This window comes from Myotis myotis, unplaced genomic scaffold (genome assembly GCF_014108235.1).
Source record: "Myotis myotis isolate mMyoMyo1 unplaced genomic scaffold, mMyoMyo1.p scaffold_m19_p_1, whole genome shotgun sequence".
NCBI classification, from domain to species: domain Eukaryota; kingdom Metazoa; phylum Chordata; class Mammalia; order Chiroptera; family Vespertilionidae; genus Myotis; species Myotis myotis.
In genome coordinates, this window is record NW_023416313.1 from 95,735,029 (window position 1) to 95,754,205 (window position 19,177).

Below are 19,177 nucleotides of genomic sequence, written 5' to 3' on the forward strand. Positions count from 1 at the left end.
TTTGTTTGTTTTTGGTAAAGAACTTGTGTCTATATAGTTAGTTCTCATAGCATACAGTTATTTTCCTCTATCCATGGAGCAAAGTACAGTTCTGTAGAATAACTTGATAATCTTCCTTTGGTTGCCCTAAGATTACTTATAAAAATAAGAAAATAATTTAGACTAAATATTAGAATTAATTTTATTGCTGAATATAACTGTGGAGTTGAAGCAGAGGAACAAAAAATGACATTAATTAGAGCCAGGACGTGTTAGAAAGTATAGTCCCTAAATATGAGTTTTTGAACAAATGGGAAATGGTGAGAAAAACCATGATACAAAGCATGTTTTACATTTGGAACAATTCCCTCAGGAAAATTCATATTCAAATTCTGGGGCTTAGGATCATTTTTTTCTAAATGTGGAAAACTTTAATTCATTTATGGTCTAAATTTCTAATTAATCATAGATTATAGGAATGCAGAAATGGAAAGTGATATTTAAAAATCCTGAGATTCAGTGCATATTCTTGTTAATAGGATTTGCGTTCATGCCTAATTGCATTTAGGATCAGTGTTCAAGTAGAGGTTGTTTTTTTAATAAAAAATTTATGCCTAATTAAACTTAATATGTGTGAAAATATGAGGAATTTTAAACTTTGCTATCATTCGTTTTTAAGGTAGCTTTTAATCTGATCTAATTACAAGTCAAATGTGCTATTTTGAAAGTGTAATGATAAATGTGCTACTAAATTTATCCTGTTTTTTCTTTTATGGCAGATTAAATACAAAGAAAAATTTGATAATGAAATGAAGGATAAGAAACATCATTACAATCCCCTTGAAAGTGTTTCTTTTAAGCAAAGCCAGCTTGCCACTGAGCTGGCAAGCAATGTAAGTATCCCATGGTTTATAATTCATAGAAAATTATTTTCAATATATTTTGATTCTTGGTTTCTCAGAATTGGCTGTGTTGTAATGAAACAAAACCATGTAATTTCCAACCAATTTTAGTTGAAGCACTGAAGCATATTTTCTTGAAGCTTTTTTTTTGAGAAAAAAATGTATTATTATTATTTACTATTAATAGTTACTAATACTAATTAGTTTATAATAGTATTGCTAATAAGACTATTATGTCTGATCAAGAGTAGAAATGGATTGCAGAGCTCGTAGAAAAGTAGAATGCAGTATCATAAATTAGTGATTATGATAGTAGTTAACTCATATAACAATACCCATGAAAAGGGGCTAATTGTAAAGTGCTACCTGGCACATGCTAGTTTATCATAAAGACATTTTCAGAAATTGTACCTGTAATGGCTAACAATTCCTTTCTTATCCATTTTGTAAATGATGTAACACTTCTTCACAAGATTTGTTTTCATTTCATGTGTTTAAAAATAATCAAGTTCAAATTTACAAGAAAAAATGTCTTATTTTTTATTAGAATTAGGCAGAGTATAAAAGCAAACATAGAAAGAAACTGATCATTTTGCTGTAGTTGCAGGATGTACAGAGCACCCTTTCAAACATTAAGATGAATTACTGTTGAATTGTTGCTTTGTTAGGTCATTTACACTTTGAAACTTCTGTCATATCCTGGCACTTATATCTTACTTTCATTAATGTTTACAAGGTATTGTTATTTGTGTTCATTAACCAATATTATTATTTTGTTTGTCACCAGAAATTAAAAAGGGTGTTTCTGTCTTTTAGAACCACTGGGAATATCAAAATGATTTCTTTTTTATGTATTTGTGTGTGTGTGTGTGTGTGTGTGTGTGTGTGTGTGTAGGTAAAAATATAATGCAAATAGAGTTGCAATATACTTCAAGGAACCTAGAGCATAGTACTGAAAGCACAAGGTTTAGAATCAGATTGCCTGTATTTGAATCCTGCTCTGTCTCTTAATATCATACCTTCATCTTCCTGTGCCTGTTTCCTCATCTGTAAAATGGGAGATACTTAAAGTACCTACGTACTGGGGTTGTTATGGAGACTAAATATTCAATACATATAAAGTGCTTAGGAAAGTGTTTGGCACAGAGTAAGTGCTCAATACATTTTCTATTTTTAACATTTTATTTATTGTTATTACTGATATTATTATATTTTTAAAGCAGGTGGTAAAAAGATTTATATGGCAATAGCATGAAAATACCAGAAGCTTCCATATTGCCACAAAGCACAATCAAAATACAGTAGCAATTTCTCTTTATGTTTTGCAAGCAGAATTTCCATTAAATTTACTCGATTCTGCTTACATCACCCCTTTTTTAATATATAAAACAAACAAAAAAAGGAATTATCAAAATATATTCAAGTCCTTAGAAATAACTCTTTACAATGCATTCAGTAGTAAATGAGCACCATCTAGTGGCTATGTTCAAATTCATCTGCCAGCTTACCACTAACTAGTACTTTATGATAATGGCAATAATGCAAAAGCATATTTTCTCCTCCTAGATGGTATTGTGTTCCATGTTATTTTCATAGGTGAAGTACAAGAAAGACATTCAAAATATGCACGATCCAGTTTCGGATCTCCCAACCTTGTTTTTAGACCATGCTTTGAAAGTCAGCAAAATGCTCAGCAGAGTAAGTGGTTGTGGTAGCTGTACCAGTAGGTGTGGTGTGGCCTCCTCCAGCCGCTGTGCCTGCAGTGCTCTTGAGCGCACCTGCTTCCTTAGGTGTGGCCGGGCATCACTGTTCCCTGAATAACTAACTCATTGAAAAGTAGTGGTCTGCTCGCTTATGTCCCACCAAAGCTGTTGCTTTACAAAGGGCTTCCCCCCTGCCCCCGCCAACCCTTTAATATCTTTTGAATGCAAACTTTCTTATTGAATAACTACACTTCATAGTTCTTTCTGTCTTTCTTCTTCTCCTTTCTTCTTCTTCTGTATTCAGTTCAAGGCTTCAGACTCTTAAGTGACAGATCTTTTATTTTATGCAGGCCAGGGCAGAGTGTCTGATGTTTAATAGGCTTCAGTGACATAAAAAATTGTCTTCGTCTAATTTGTGTTTTCTCTGAAAATAAATCCTAAAGGCTTTCACACTTTACTTTTGGTCTTGTGAAGGTTCCCAGTTTTCTTCAGAGCTACTAAGAGTGGAGGGTGATTTCTTCCTGTTCTGATGACAGTGTTTGGATATCTCACCAAGTGGGTCCTTCCGTCAGCACTCACTTCCTGGATGTTCTTTCAAACACTTAGTGATGTCACTGGTGCTCATAACTGGTGATCTGGCTCACCTGTGCCTGCATTTTCTACATCTTAGAATGCCCCACGGTGGTGATGAACTCTAATTTGACCTCAGGTTATTCTACGTTTATTTTAATAATCACTCACTCACCCATTCACTCAAATTATCCAAATTTATTGAATACCTGCTTTGGGCCAGGTACAGGTTAGATGGAAAGTGTGTTGGGCAAGGAATGTGAAAAAGTGAAAAGAGTTGTCCTCAAATGTGCCCGTAGTCATAGACCTGCAGCTAAAACCTGGTTCCCAAACTGTTTTTTTAGTATTTTGTTTTTATTGATTTCAGGGAGGAAAGGAAAGGGAGAGAGACATAGAAACATCAATGATGAGAGAGAATCATTAATTAGCTGTCTCCTACACACCGCCTACTGGGGATTGAGTCTGCAACCTGGGCATGGGCCCTGACCAGGAATCAAACTGTGACCTCCTGGTTCATAGGTCAATGCTCAACCACTGAGCCACACTGGCCGAGCTGGTTTCCAAACTATTAAATAAGGAGATACAGCTTCAGTTCAGGTTTGAAAATGTCTACCCTTGGCTTGATGTATTGAAACTTGTGTTCATTATGTAGTGATCCTCCTTTTTCCACCACCCATGCTGTCCTTCTGCAATGCACTGTGCATGTAAATAATTCATACTCGCAGATAATTGTGATCAGTGTTTTTTTTTGTTTTTTTTTTTGAAGGAAAAGCAGCCCATTATTCTGTTCAGTCTGTTGAGCAGAGAATGAAGGTTAGAGGGCTATCAGGCCCAGAATTAGACTCAGTCCCAGGACACTTAATTCACGCTTTCTTGCTGTTCCAGGAAACATGCTCATCTGTACACCTCTGCACACATTCCTCTGCTCGCTGAGTGTCTGTTTCAGTTCCAGGTTTTCCCCCATGACTCATAGGTCTGCTTCTAAATTCAATACGTGTCTGTTTTCTGAGCTGCTTTGCTCATGTTCAGTCGTTGTCCGGTTTTGATCCTTTCACTGGCATTTTGCCCTTGAGTATTCCTCATCCATACTTGGGTTAAATTTTCTTAGGACATGAGGATTCATGTGTAAATATGCCAATAAATTATCTTGGTAATGAAAAAACTTGGTAGTTGGAGGAATATATGCAATATTATAGGCAATATCTCTTTTCAAGAATATTGACTTTTATTATAATGGTGAAAATAATAGCTTAATATAAATTATTTTTATCATCTCTTCCACAGAAAACCCCCACAAAGTCATATATTACATTTATTTTATATACCATTTATAAAGTTTAAATCTCTGTTCAGTTGGTGCTTTTGCCTAGAGTATAGACCATTTGCCTCATAGTAGAATTGTGACTTAAGGATTACTTCACAAGAGAAAAAGTTTAAGTCACATAATGCATTACTCTGAGGTATCAAACTGTTTATTAAAGTTGTATGATCATATATTGGCTCAAATTTATTGTACATAGAATTGCCTTATTTTAAATTTTAATGTAAAGAGAATTGGAATTTTGTAGATTTATAAAGGCAACTTAATTTTATTAAAAGATTGAACAAGAGAATGCTTAATAAAAAGACATTCTGCCAGAATTAGTTGTCAGTTTGTTATAAATGGATGTTTTTAAAGACCTCTAAATGTCTTTAGTATAAATCAACATTTTTTAAAATTTTAATATTTAATGTGTAGAGTGAAATTAGTGCTTATGAGTTTGTGTAGCTATACTAATTACATTTTTGAGGGAACATTTCCCCCTGGAAAATAGAACTCCAGTAGCTTTCAGTTTATAACTTTGCATAAATTAAAAGTATATATGGTGTGTTGCTCTGTGCAACTCCCACTAGGAGGCAACAGAGACTATTATATAAGGAACAGCAAGTACTAAAAGCTTGTTTGCAGATCTTAATTCAAATAGGTTTTGTTTGCTTATTTAATTTTTAAAAATAGGAGTTTCTGAAATTCTCCATAACTAAAATAGATCATTGCTTTGGGGATGATAATTCATTGACCTTTTCTCAGGATAGATTTATTATTCCAGACATAATATCCAGGGCTTTATTAGTTCTTGGTTTTAACTCTCTTCAGTCAAGATGTACGATGTGAATGTTATCATGAGCTTCCTGGGGCCTTTTTTTCTTCCTTTATTCTGGTTAGAGTTTGGGGACACACACATCACTCTAATTGCCTGAAAGTGCCCTGGGGACCATTGTTGTATCTCTGTGGAACAGCAGTTCTCCCATCTCCGGCACGGGGGCCTCTTCCTGCTTCACTCTCAGATGTCTGAGCATCTGCTAAGACCCAATGTCAGTTTCATTATGGCAGGCCTTTCCTGCTCCTGTTCAAATGCTGCTCACCTCTCCCCCACTCTACACAAAGCAGCCATTGTCACTGAAATCCTCACTGCCTAATGAGCAACCAACTTTAGCTCAAGTCTCTGTAGCCTTGAGTCATTGAGAATTACCATTTACTTCCAAACGTCTTCCCCAAACATGGCAAAATCACTGTGTCCAATATCCAAGTATAAAATTATGAAGCGATTTTTGTCTTATTGGTGACTATTTTACTTAGAGACCTATAGCTGCCAAATTTGGCATGCTTAGCCATTCTGGTATCTTCCAAATTCACTGTTTTGTCTGTGTATCTAAATAGTCTTAATTCACTTTCTTTACCCTAAAATTTCAATCGACTGTCTCTAGTTTCTCAGTTTCTCTCTCAGACACCCCCTAACCTCTCCGTTGGGACAATTAGTTGAATCATTTCTCACTCTCTCATTGTCCCGATGAGCATCCACTTTCCTCATGGCTGAGAAGTACACAGCTTCTTTCTGTCTGCCTCCCTCCGACTTTCCTCTGCTCTTTCTTCTTTTAGATGCTGTTAAACACACACCTGTTCTAGGATAAGGACAGGACAACTGGCCTCCATTTTGCTCGCCTTGCCTATGTACTCTAGTCTCATGCCCGGCTTTTCCATTGCCACTCCCAGCGTTGTGACTGTCTTTTATGTTGTATTTACAGCATAATTGTCCTCTGCTTCTCTTGAGTATTTCATACGCTGTTCACGTTGGCCACCTAGAGCTGGTCTACCTGGCATTGTCGGGTTAGCTCACTGCTAGACATCCACATGACCGAGCCGACGGCAGATGGGAGCTTTCCGGCTCTTGCTGGCTTGTGTTTTTCAGTTTGCATTCCTAAGTATTAGTTACTCTAATCAGCCTCTTTTATTCTGAATTAATTTTCACGTTCTCTGTTTTAGCGAGAGTATAGGAAGATTTTTGAGGAAAACAAAGGCATGTATCATTTTGATTCGGACGCTGCAGATCACCTGCACCACAAAGGCAACGCCATCCTGCAGAGTCAGGTATGTGCCCCCCCAGCCTGGACCCCTGACCTCCCACGGCCCTGCACCTCCACCAAGAGCGTGAAGCTGCTGAAGACACGTGTTGCTTTTGAAAACCTCAGACACTCTTCTCTCAGTATTTATTGAGTTTGGGAAGCTTAAATCATGTTTCAGTGTGCAGCCATTCTATAACATAACAGTAAATCCACACAATTTAAAACTTACAATATATGTGTTAAATGATGATCAAATCTCATGATTTAAATTTTTATTGTGTACTGATTTGTCATTTTGTGCTGCAAAATAAATTTTCCAGGCACAAAGTTTATGATAATTTTTCATATTATGAAAATGGTAAAACTATATCTTGCCAGTATAGTCTACATTAATGTTTATTTCAATTGTGAAATTCTATGTACTCCCTGAACAAATGTTTAAAAATATTTTCCTTCTTGCACACTTTGAAGTTGGTATCTATGTATTTTTTTTTGTTCTGAGTTCCAATAGTTGAAAAATATGTCATTCCAACATCTATTAATTTAAATTTTGCAAAACTCTTTTAAATGTATCCTGTGGAACATAAATTTGATAATGATATGATACCCACATCCATTATTTAAAAAATACACAAACTAGCTCTTCTTTAAGATATAGAAATTGATATTTTTCTCTTACAATTCTTATTTTCATTTTATTTTTTCTGTAAAATTTTATCTTAATGTAGTATGTTATTATAATTAAAACACTTTCATTGATCACTCTGTCATACTTCTTTGAAACAAAAATATGCCTACAAATAGGAATTTTAAAATTTGTTAAGTTTCCTGGTACAGTAAAGTTCTAAGTATTGAAAAATTTCTTTTGGATTTAATTATCATTAAAATTATTATTATGCAACTTAAGAAATAATTTTATTAATTATTAAACATAGAATGTAAATGAAAGTACATTTCTGAATGAAATGAATCATGATAAAACTTTTCTATGATTTTAATTTTGTAATTTTAATGTTGCTAAAAAGCCAATTACCTTGAGAGCATATATATATTTTAACGAGGGGCCCAGTGCACGAATTCATGCACCTTGAAAGGAACTGTGGGCTGTGAGGCTGTGGTGGGCACAGGGGTGGGTTTCGGCTCATCCTCTGTGCACTTGCCCAGCCCCTCCCACTGTGGCCCCCTGTCCCCTCTCTCCCAGACTGTGAGAGGGTGTAACGCAGGAGCTGCCCCCTGGTGGTCAGTGCACTCCCACAACCAACCTCCCATGGTTCCTCCCCGTGACTAGCTGGCCCCAATTGGCCCTGATTGGCCCCGATTAGGACTGGGCAAGATGGCCCTGATCTGCTGGGAGGGACCCCACCTGTGCATGAACTCTCGTTATTAAATGATGCCTAGTGAAACTGAAAGAAATCATAGAAGAGCTCTATGTGTGTTTTACTTAATGTCTATGGAAAAATTCAGCAATCCCAGAAAATACTGTCATCCCTTTGACAAAAAGAGAGAGAATCACAACTATGTTTTCCCTCTTGTTCATGCTTTACTGATAGGCATTCCAGCTATCACAGGATCTCTCGCTCTCTGTCTTTCTATATACTAGTATATGTGTATATACATATATAGCCCCATGTATATGATATGTATCTATATGTGCCATGCCAGCTATTTAAATCCTTTATTCAAGTCCTAGAACTACCTTATTTAGTAATTATAAGTTATTTTTGTTTCTTCATAAGTTTCATATATATATATCTTACCTCTTTCTTTGCATGTCATTAACTACAGGGAACTCAGGGATCAACCTGCACACCAGAATAATGTGATTTTTAGAAAAATGATCAATTTGGGACATACTTATTTTACTTTGGTCTATTTGCATAAGGGCTCGTGAGCTTTATATGCTTTTTATATTTTTTCAATAAAGGTTAAGTACAGAGAAGAATATGAAAAAAATAAGGGGAAATCGATGCTTGAATTTGTTGAGACACCATCATATCAAGCTTCAAAGGAGGCCCAGAAGATGCAGAGTGAGGCGAGTCCCTTTGGTTTGTTTTCAACTGTTCAACACATACTTGATGTTTTATCATTTAAAAGGAACCAGGGAAGTGGTTCAGAATGTTTAGTGGGTCTAGAGGACCCTGCACAAGGAGACCGAGGAAATCATAGGCTATGTCCATGTGGGCAAAGTCATAAGTTTTTCCCCCACTTACCCACTTCATTCTCCACTTAAGCTATACTAAGTCTCATCCACATATACCCCTCACTGGTTTTGTCTTGTCCCAGGATGATTTCTTCTGTTCCTGTTTTTTTTTCTTTTTCCTATTTTGGGTTGGGGGGCAGGGAAGAGACACCAAACTGTTGAGTGTTTCCTTCCCACGTCCCGCGTGGGTCAGGGTTCAGGAACTGGAAGCAGAGCCGCACACAAATGAAAGAGAAAAGACAAGAGATAATTTGGAAATATTGGGGGACCAGGTGGGCAAGTCCAACTCAAGGGGAAGGACTTCCACCCGTGCTCAGGCCTCACCAAGCTTTTATTGATTCTGGGATGTACCCATAGCATAGCCCTTAGGCAGGTGACCCCCTAGTAACAAGCAGACTAGCCCATGAGCAAGGATTTACATAATAATAAATGGGGGAGTAGTTTCAGCTACCACTGTCTGGACAAACAGAGGTGGCGCCTAGCTCCGACCTTTGCTAGGGCTTCAAAGGCACCCAGCCTTGGGGGGAGGGGTGGGGGGAGGGTTCTCTGTCTATGCTTATCAGATAGTGAAGACAATAAACTGTTTCCCACACAAACTCAGAAAGTTTTGTCTGCAGCCAACATCCCAATTATGTGGGTACAACAAGATTATTCCTTCAAAAGGTTAAAAATAACGGGCAGTGGTATCAGCTGATCACACCCCAGTGCTCCACTTCAGGAAGGCTCAATGGACAAGACCTTTTCTGTTCTCCAATAACAACAGGAAAACAAGGAGAAATGAGAACTCTGGACAATAAAACTCGTAAGGATTTCATAAACATTATAGATGCTATTTGTTGAGATGTTATAATTCATCTTCTCAGAGAAAGGGTCCTCAGATATGACTGGCTTGTTGAATAATCTTAAGTTGTTTAATTTTTTCTTCAAGCAAGAGAAGAGAAAATAATTACGTATATTTTTCATCTTCTTAAGCCAGTTAAAATACTCCAAAACATATAGATATGTGCTTCTCAAAAAATCAATGGGAAAATTAGACCAAATTGTCTTAATTTACATGAACTGCTCAGTTTATTTTTTTTCCATTGAGGATGGTCCTTTGAAAGAGAAAAGATCCCCCATGTTCAAATTTCACTGTGTAGATGACAAGGACTTCAACGGTGCCCTCAGTCCTGAACAAGTGCTATACATTCGACGTAGCATGTTTCCTTGTGCAAATCTTGAAGTCTGATAGATGGCACTTGGCTTTTACCGTTGCTGTGGCTGCACAGCACAAAAGGAAAATTAAATATCAAGAACTGACAAAATAAAATCAGTCAGATGAACTTCATTTGCAGAGGCTAAGACGTGTTTCCCTTCAATGACAGACACTGGCTATTTGATTTTTAGGCTCAGCATTATGCTTCTGCTTATCAGGGCTTAAGGAGAAAGAAATCTTTCAACAGAAAATAACGTTGGACCAAATTTATACTATAACAATTTATAATATGAAATTTATTCTATGTAATTTAGCATATACATTTTATGATAGAAAAATAAAATGTCTAAACATGTTAGATGAAGTTGGATATGAAAAATGTATTTAGATGCAGGAGCAATGAATTAGATACAAAGAGTTGATGTTTAGGACTAAGAGGTCAACTTGACCATGAGCTTCTTGGGGAGCCAGCCTCCTATGTGTAAAGCTTAAGTGTTGATCATCTCAGGAAAAGCCACTCACGTTTTTGTTATGGCCTATAATTATGCTTCTCTCACTTTCTTCTAATACCAGATATAGGATGAATCACTGTGTGCTAGAAGAAATCTCTAAATCTGGTTTTGAAAAGTTATTTGTCTTCTGTTTCACAAATAAAGCTCTCCTAACAAAAAGCATTCTACAGGTCCTCCCCCCCCCCCCCGCAACACACACACCTCCTTAGTAATGTACAAATCTCCTTAGTCATATATTGGCCAATTTTAGTCATAATCAACTTTCCTTAATGACTTACTTAAGTCAAATAATTGTTTTTCAGAAGAGAAGGGTTTTTTGAAGTGAAGTATCTGAAATAATATAAATACACACATATTTATATTTCACTTTTTTAAAGACTCATTTTGGGCCTGGAAATGCCCTAGATTGAGCCCTATAGGACAACTTTTCATTATTGTTCTTTGGTATGTCTATAGTTCCTTTAACTCAGAATGTTCTCAATACAACTTCTTATCTAGCTTTGGTAGTTTCGGTATTTATGGAAGATCCATTGTGGATTTTTCTCTGGCTATTCTTAGATTTGTTAAATATGTAGCACAAATGTAGGTGAGGAGACGGCCTGTTCTCTTACCCTCCCTTGTGGTATGGAGAATTTCTTTCTATAATTGCCTATCTCTGTAATAAGTACATAATGAACCTGGAAATAGCTTTTCATTTTGCATTTATGGCAATCTCATGCAGAATTTATTTTTATCTTTGTGATTCAATTTGAATCAAATATTTAGCTGGTAAATTTTGGCTCTTGTTTGGTAAATATTTCACATGAATGGATATTTATTTAGAATGTCTTTATAGTCATATACTGTGGGTTATTATTGATTTGCAGATGTGTGGAGTTTAGAAAACCATAGCCGAAGGGTGTCAGAGTGTCAGAAGGACAGGTGTGGGTTTGGATTTAGGCTCTCCAAGATACTGTTGGCATCTTTCATTTCTTATCGGGAACACTTACTTAAAGAATCATTTCCCAGGTTCAAGATAAGATTCTCCTCACAGTGTAACTTAATTCGTATCAAACTCTGACGCTAGAGAAATATTCTCAATGCCAAAATCAGTAAAGGAAAATCTTCCCCTCCTGCCTCCAGTACATTTTATAAATTGTCTTTTCTGAATTCACAAAACACAGACAGTGAAAAGGATGATGAGGACATGAACATTAATGCTGCTTTGGTTGGAATGGGCTTCCATGCTGCCAGATTTTTCTTCTAGTGGATGGATCCACTCTTTACTGAGTGAACCAGTCAGGTGGTCCAATCGCATAGCCAACTTTCTTGGTTCTCCTCCACAAATGGGCTGACGCTAAACAATAACAGACAATAAGATGTTAAGCAGCCTCACTCAGAATGCTTTCCCAGAGAGAGTTGGTACTTGATGATTCTACTGTTGTTTGTAGAATTCTGAAATTTATGATAAAGTTGGAGTTATTTCCCTGTTGATAAGAAGACTGAGGTGGTAATATTGCATAAGGAAAATATCAATTTTATTTTGGGGACTCTTGTTCTAATATCTTTTCAACAGGCACTAGTATGTTGTTAATTTAAAAATTATGTGATCTTATTTAACAGAGAGTTTACAGAGAGGATTTTGAGAGAGAGATTAAAGGAAGGTCATCACTGGATTTAGACAAGACTCCAGAATTTCTGCATGTAAAGTACATCACCAACTTACTGAAGGAGGTATGATCCTGATATTTACCATTATTGCAAAAGAAACTAAAAACTAAAGGAATAACCCTGGAAGTATTTATTTAACAATTCTCTATTAATTCAATGAATTTCAGATATTAATCTGTTACTTTTCCCCTCACTTTGACCTTTACTAATAGAGTTTTTAATTTCCATATTAGAACCAGCTTTGTCTCAAACTCCCCTGCAGCATTCTCATGACAGTTGATATTAGAAATAAGGTGCTCATGTGTGAAGGTCTGGATAAATGGTACATTACTTATAAGTGGTTTGTGTTCTGAGTCGGGGAAGATATATTTAGCACATTGAACACAAGAACTTATGTCCATTTTTTTATTTTATTCTCAGCAGGGTTTCCCTTTAAATTTAGTGGTGCATTTGGCGCACAATTAGTGTATTAAATTTATTGAACATTAAGGTCCTCAAATCTAATAGAAATACCATGCTCACTGATTATCCCTTGTTTAAACGTTTTGTCTCCTTTTTTTAAGTTTTATTTTTTTAAATTAGATCTTTATTTTTGAAAGTATTACATATGTCCCCCAACCCCCATTAACCCCTTCTAGCCTGACCCTGGTCCCCACCCCAGGCTTTCTCCACGCTATTGTCTGTGTCCATGGATTATGCATATATGCATACAATTTATTTGGTTGATCTCTTCCTACCCACCCACCCCTACCTTCCCTCTGAGTAGATTTTTTTTTTTAAATGGTTACAAAGTAGCTTGGAGCTCTTCCAACTCTCTATTTAAATAGATTCTTTTTACATTAAGGGAAAGCATTAAAGACCTCCATTTCATGCTGAATTTTGAACTGAAGAAATTATTCTTGAATGAAATGTCTTAAACCAATGAAATAAGAGTGTATAATTACCTACATAGAAGTGCATCATTTAAAAAATGAAGTGCCAATTGGGCTTTATCTTTTGACTGCTTTTACACATTTAATGTGATTCACTGTTGTAATATATGTTGGGCTGTAATAGGTGTATAATTTATGGAAGAGTTCTTTTGCTACCTTATCTTTGCTCACTTTCATTACTATAAAGTATTTTGAAGTTGAAAGCTAATCAAGTGGCAACTTCCTACTCTTATTGATTTCCATTTAAAAAAATATTTACTCTTGCCCAGCTGGTGTGGCTCATTTGGTTGAGTGCCATCCCATGCATCAAGAGGTCACCATTCAATTCCTAGTCAGGGCACATGCCCGGGTTTCTGGCTTGATTCCCAGTAGGGGGCGTGCAAGAGGGAGCTGATTGATGTTCCTCTCTTACTGGTATTTCTATCTCTCCATATCTCTTCCTCTCCCTCTAAAAAATCAATAAAAGCATATTTTAAAAACATAAGAAATATCCACTACTTATGTGATTTTTTAAAAGGGGAATCCTTTCATAATTTACATACAAATGACAATGTGAGCTCTATTTTGAATCCATTAATGACTTTAATAGTATATCATTACCTTTTTCTTTTATTCCTCTTTCTGAGTGAATTTTTTTTTTTTAGATTTATTGATTCAGCATGTATAGAATAGAAAAAGGCCCAGAAGTCTATAATTAAAAAACTTTTAATTACGTTATAGAGATGTCTAATTTTAAAAAGGTACTTTTAGTCACTTAATGAAATTGTAACTTCCCTTTCTAAGTGAAGCATTTAGCTTTAAGTAGTCTTTTCATTTTTTTACTTTATTATGGTTTTTACATATATCTTGCCATTTAGAGTGTTCAAAATATCATTTTATGCTGCATTTCATTTGATTCTCACCATTAGCCTTTAACATTGGTAGATCAGTATTTTAATTTTAATTTTGTCCATGTGGAAATCAAGGTCAGTTACTTAAAGTCTTCTTGAAGGTCGCATAACCAAATTATTAAAGTAACTCTTTTCTACAAGTCATTTGACGCTTAGAGCTCTTTCCAAATTTACATGCAGGTCATTACAATGTCTTGTAGGCTATTAGTTAAGCAGAGGACCAGCTAACATCATTATAGTGTACAAAGAGAAAATAACAGGAAGCAAAACCTAGAATGAACTGGAACATGATTTCTTATCACTAAAGAAAGTTTCATCTTCCATAAGTGCAACTTAGTCAAATTGGATTAAGGTATTTTCATAATGTGATTAGTAAGAAAACAAGAAATTCATTAGTACAAAAAAACTCAAGTTATTACACGTGTTAGTAAAAACATTTAGATTTACTTAAAATATAATATTGAAATAGGTGATATTCAAACATTACATTATTAACTAACTAGGAAATTATTTAGCTTTATGAGCTTTGAATAAAATGGAAACTTATTTTAAAACTTTGGCTACACCAATCCATTTGATTTTGTAATTTTTCATTCTTTTCAACTATGTTCTTTTGGTGATTCATATTTTATAGACAGTTTTTGCAAAATACTTCAAAAAATAAAAAGAAGCATGTATTCCTAAGATCGTCCTCACAATTTGAAAGAAAGATATTTTTAAAAATGTGGCACCAATATGGTACCAAAGTATATCGGAAGAAAGGATGAAAGGGAAAAGACGGATAATAGTGGAAGCCACTCTAAACATGTTTCAAAGAGAAACTTTCTGTGGGAAATAAGGAGCATGAATGCTCAGGAGTCTGATTCATTCTTTCCTAGAAATAGTTTCTCCTTTCTGTGGTTTCTAGAAAATAAATAAAACTGTGTAAAGATTAAAGAGATTCCCAATAAATTTCAGATTGTATTATTTTTATATCATAGAAGGAATATAGAAAAGATTTGGAAAATGAAATAAAAGGGAAAGGAATGGAACTTAATTCAGAAGTTCTTGATGTTCAAAGAGCAAAACGAGCCTCTGAAATAGCTAGTGAGGTGAGTATATTTCTTTTACAGCGGGGAATGTATGAACTTTTAGCTGATTTGTCATCTATAAATCTTTCTCAAAGATTTTGTATTTTTTAATAGGTACAAATAAAAATATAATAGACATTTTTATAGATAAAATATATATATTCTATATAGTCCACAACTTTTATGTGTAAGATGATCATGAGTAGCTATGTCCTAGTAGTCTTTTCCTAATCAATGATTTTTTTAAATGATGCTCATTATCTTCTTTTTATATAGTATGAGAAAAATGACTATTTGCCCGTTTTAGAGACAAATCTATATTATAAACCAATATGAGTTTATGAGCTATAACTTGATCTTTTAAGTAATTAAAGGGCAGAAGATTAGGGAGTTGTGTTATCACAGTCTAGTGGTAACTGCAGCTTAAATGTTCACGTGCTGACAAACCAACTCTCCCAATCCTTGCATAGAATGCTGTATGAGTCTACTTAAATCTCTTTATTAACATGGAAGTAGCCACTGCTCACTTTACATCATGAAATTTGGTATCAAACAATGGCACTGTGCTTTGAGGAGAATATGGCTGAATTTAGCAGTGAAAAAAATCCAAAGCTTTATACCCTTTTGTTAATAAACTGTGGCGATGATGATGATGATGATGACCCTGTTAGTCAGATTGCAAATGACAGAAACCCAACGCAAACTGGGTTGAGCAACAAAGGAAATGTTTTGGGTTTTGACTAGAGAAGTCCAAAGATCATGTTTCCTTCAGGTTGGAATTCAAATGTTTCTCTTCCCCATTCTTAGTCCCATTATCTTCTCTGCTGCTTCACTGTTGGGAGGCTGTCTCTAAGTGATAGCCCCTCTTAATGACAAGATAACTATATTTGTGGCCAGTAATCCCAGTGGGAAGTGAGCATCTGAATTCTTGTAGTTATAATTTAAGTCCAAAGATTGACTCTCACCAAATCAGCTTCTATCCTGTGCCCACACCTGACCCAGTAATTGTGTCTAAGGTCAGGGGACTATACTGTGCTGATGACCTCAGATGGTTCTCCTGGTCATCCACTTGTATAGTTAACTTCTGAAGTAGTTTAACAGTGTTTTAAGTGTAAAATATTCTAAGTTGTTATGTGTTTTAAAAAATTTACATTCATCTTTGACCATATTCCCGTTCTTTAAATAAATTAAAGAAACCATTAAAAGCATTCTAGTGGATTTACAAATATATGTGGAGAGTAGGAAAATCAACCAACCCAAAGTGTATGGATTGAGAAGGGTTACAGGTAATTCCTGAAAAGAAAATTATGGAACTTTTTGCCAGAAGAGGGAGGAATGGATACTAGTCAGGCAAAAATAACAGTTGTTCACCATCATCTTTGGCTCATATTATCATTGCATATTCCTACATTAATACTTTTCTACAAATTCATTTATTATGGTGACATATCCAGCGTAGACTTACAAATACAATCCTTTGTCATAATATTTGGAAAAAATTGTCTTGAACCCTCAGTGGCAGAGTCTAGGCAAATGCAGTTGAATGGTAAGATGGTGACTAGAGCAGCAATAAACCAGGTCTTAGTGCATAGGATGAGGAGTGAAAGACCAGAAGATGCTATCAGTTATTGAATACCCCTCACAGTGATCCTTCATGAGGAATCATTATCCCATTCATTATCCCATTTTGCATATTAGTGAACCAGAAATGTTAAGAAACATTCCAGTGTCACACAGCTGTCAGGGCCTCAAAGTCAGTCTTTTTACAGCATCCACTCACTTAAACCTGCCTCCCTGTCCTCCAGACCCCAGGACAGTTGTCAGTGAAGATTCTCACTGCCTATTTACAGTAAAAGTCTTCAGAACTTTATATACTTTTTTCAGTGAGAATAGTGATGAGAGTTCTAAGAGGTTCAGAGACTTTAGTTCTAGGTGATCATTCATAGCACTTCGCTGTGGTATTTTCTTTTTCTTTTCTTTATATATATGTTAAGCCTTTTTTTTGGTATCATTGAATACAAACATGATCGTCCCCTGAGTGTCTGAATGTTGTAAATATTGCTGTTTTTCAGAAAGAATACAAGAAAGACCTGGAGTCAGAAATTAAAGGGAAAGGAATGCACGTTGGCATTGATACCCTTGAAATACAACATGCCAAAAAAGCTTCAGAGATAGCTTCAGAGGTGAGTAGAGTAAGTGATGCAGACCTACAGAATCATATTTCAGAGCCTAACAAATCATATTAGCAACTGGATTAGTACCTGGAATTTTGCAAAGCTTTCTGTGACTAATTTAACAGTTTGGAATGGAAACCATTTCAAATCATCATGCTTATTTGAAAACTTACAGTTTCTGCTTGGCTCATTTCCTTTAAATATATCAAAGAAAATTTTGGGGAAGGCATTTTAATATAACAAACACACATAAGTGCATGTACGCACATCTTACCTTATCCTATAATGCAACCAATTTCCTGTTAATCTAGGGCCTAGATTCTAGGCTATGATAAATGTTTTCATATTCCTTTTTCTTTAAGGATGGATCATGTGCTACTTGAAATTTCTGTTTCCAACTTTCTCTTTTTTTCTTTTAAATTTTGTTTTATTGCTTAAAATATTACAAATTAGTACATACATCTCCTTTTTTTTGTTTCCAACTTTCTGAGCAGAATTTGAAAATCACATATGAAGACTCTAGCATGTCATTGATAGCCATTTCTGCGTGATTTGGTTGCATGTCCTCAAAATATCCTCTGTTGACCTCATCACCATTCCTGTAATTTCTACAGAGTCAGCATTTGGGGTTGGGGTATTATATGTCCTCAATGACCATGTTCTTTTGTCTAATACCATTTCCTCTTCATGTAATACATGTAATGACAGGATGTTAATTTAGGAGTTTTGGCTTAGAGGTGATGATATGATACATATCAGGTAACAAAGTTGTAGGCATCAGATTATATGTGTATTTTTCAAAGGATATGTTCCCGAATTGGTTCCATACCTCTTGAAATTCCCCCCAAACTTTCAAGAATATAAAAGTGTTGGTGGATTGGAGAGTAGTTGGGAAGAGATGATTTTGTGAGAAATATATGTAAAGAGAAATTTGGGGGTACAGGTTAAGGGGCACTACTTATCTCCAAGCTGATAATGAAGATGCTTCAGTGGAGCTGCTCTGAGAGTTATAACATGGCACTTGCAATGAGAAGAGCTGGCTCAGGATTGACTCCCACTCTGGATATCTGGAGGGTGGAGGTAGCTGACTCATTGCCAGGGGAGTGACTGCCAGGGGGGATGGGATGGCCATAATTGGTTTAGATAAAAACATGGGGTTGGCATAGAATTCTTGACCAATATTTGTTCCATTTAGAAATGGCAGAGGGGAAATACATGCTGAACAAGTCTTACAAACCTCCTTTCACCCTGACCCTAATTCTTGTCTCTTCTTGAGAGATAGCCATTGTTATAAACTTGTGGTAGAGCCTTCCAGATCTATATTTATGTATATACTAGAAGCCTAGTGCATGAAATTTGTGCACAGGTAGGGTCCCTAGGCCTGGCTGGTGATCAGGGCCCATTGGGACCTTTGGGTTGCCAGCTGGGGCCTTCCTTCATTCCACACTGTCCCCTGGTGGTCAGTGTATGTCACAGCAAGCTATCAAACTCCCGGTCTCCTAAGGGGATACTTTGCATATTAACACTCTCTCTCTCTCTCTCTCTTTCTCTCTCTCTCTCTCTCTCTATATATATATATATGGAACATACATTTGTACACAGACTAAAAACTTAACATGTACTAGTACTTTGTTCTGTGCTTGCTTTTCTCACTTAATATTATAGACCCTTTTCCATGTCACTTCATATAATTCTTCCTCATTCTTATTAAAAAACTAGAAGCCTGGTGCACAAAATCCGTGCACTCAGGGGCGTCCCTCAGCCTGGCCTGAACCCTCTCACAGTCCGGGAGCCCTCTGGGAATGTCTCAGAGACAGGAGTGGCTCCCACCACCGCCACTGCGCTCACCAACCATGAGCCCGGCTCAGAGCTTCTGGCTGAACAGTGCTTCCCCTGTGGGAGCCCACTGACCACCATGGGGCAGCTCCTGCATTGAGTGTCTGCCCTCTGGTGGTCAGTGCATGTCATAGTGAGCAGTTGAGTGGCCTTAGCATATCATTAGCATATTACGCTTTGATT

At 36.1% G+C, this 19,177-nt stretch overlaps 1 protein-coding gene across 10 annotated transcripts in view; it reads left to right on the forward strand.

Moving 5' to 3' along the window:
• The window catches only part of NEBL (nebulette), a 378,693-nt gene that overhangs the window by 307,318 nt on the left and 52,198 nt on the right, over positions 1-19,177 (forward strand). For 7 of the 10 annotated variants that reach the window (XM_036345417.1, XM_036345436.1, XM_036345387.1 and 4 more), the window contains exons 8-14: positions 759-872; positions 2,478-2,579; positions 6,456-6,560; positions 8,460-8,567; positions 12,045-12,155; positions 14,895-15,005; positions 17,057-17,167. The exons of 2 other annotated variants lie outside the window; for them this stretch is intronic. In XM_036345417.1, the coding sequence (XP_036201310.1) occupies positions 759-872; positions 2,478-2,579; positions 6,456-6,560; positions 8,460-8,567; positions 12,045-12,155; positions 14,895-15,005; positions 17,057-17,167 (762 nt within the window). The remainder of the gene's footprint in view (positions 1-758; positions 873-2,477; positions 2,580-6,455; positions 6,561-8,459; positions 8,568-12,044; positions 12,156-14,894; positions 15,006-17,056; positions 17,168-19,177) is intronic. One more of the 10 variants, XM_036345426.1, reaches the window with a different exon arrangement.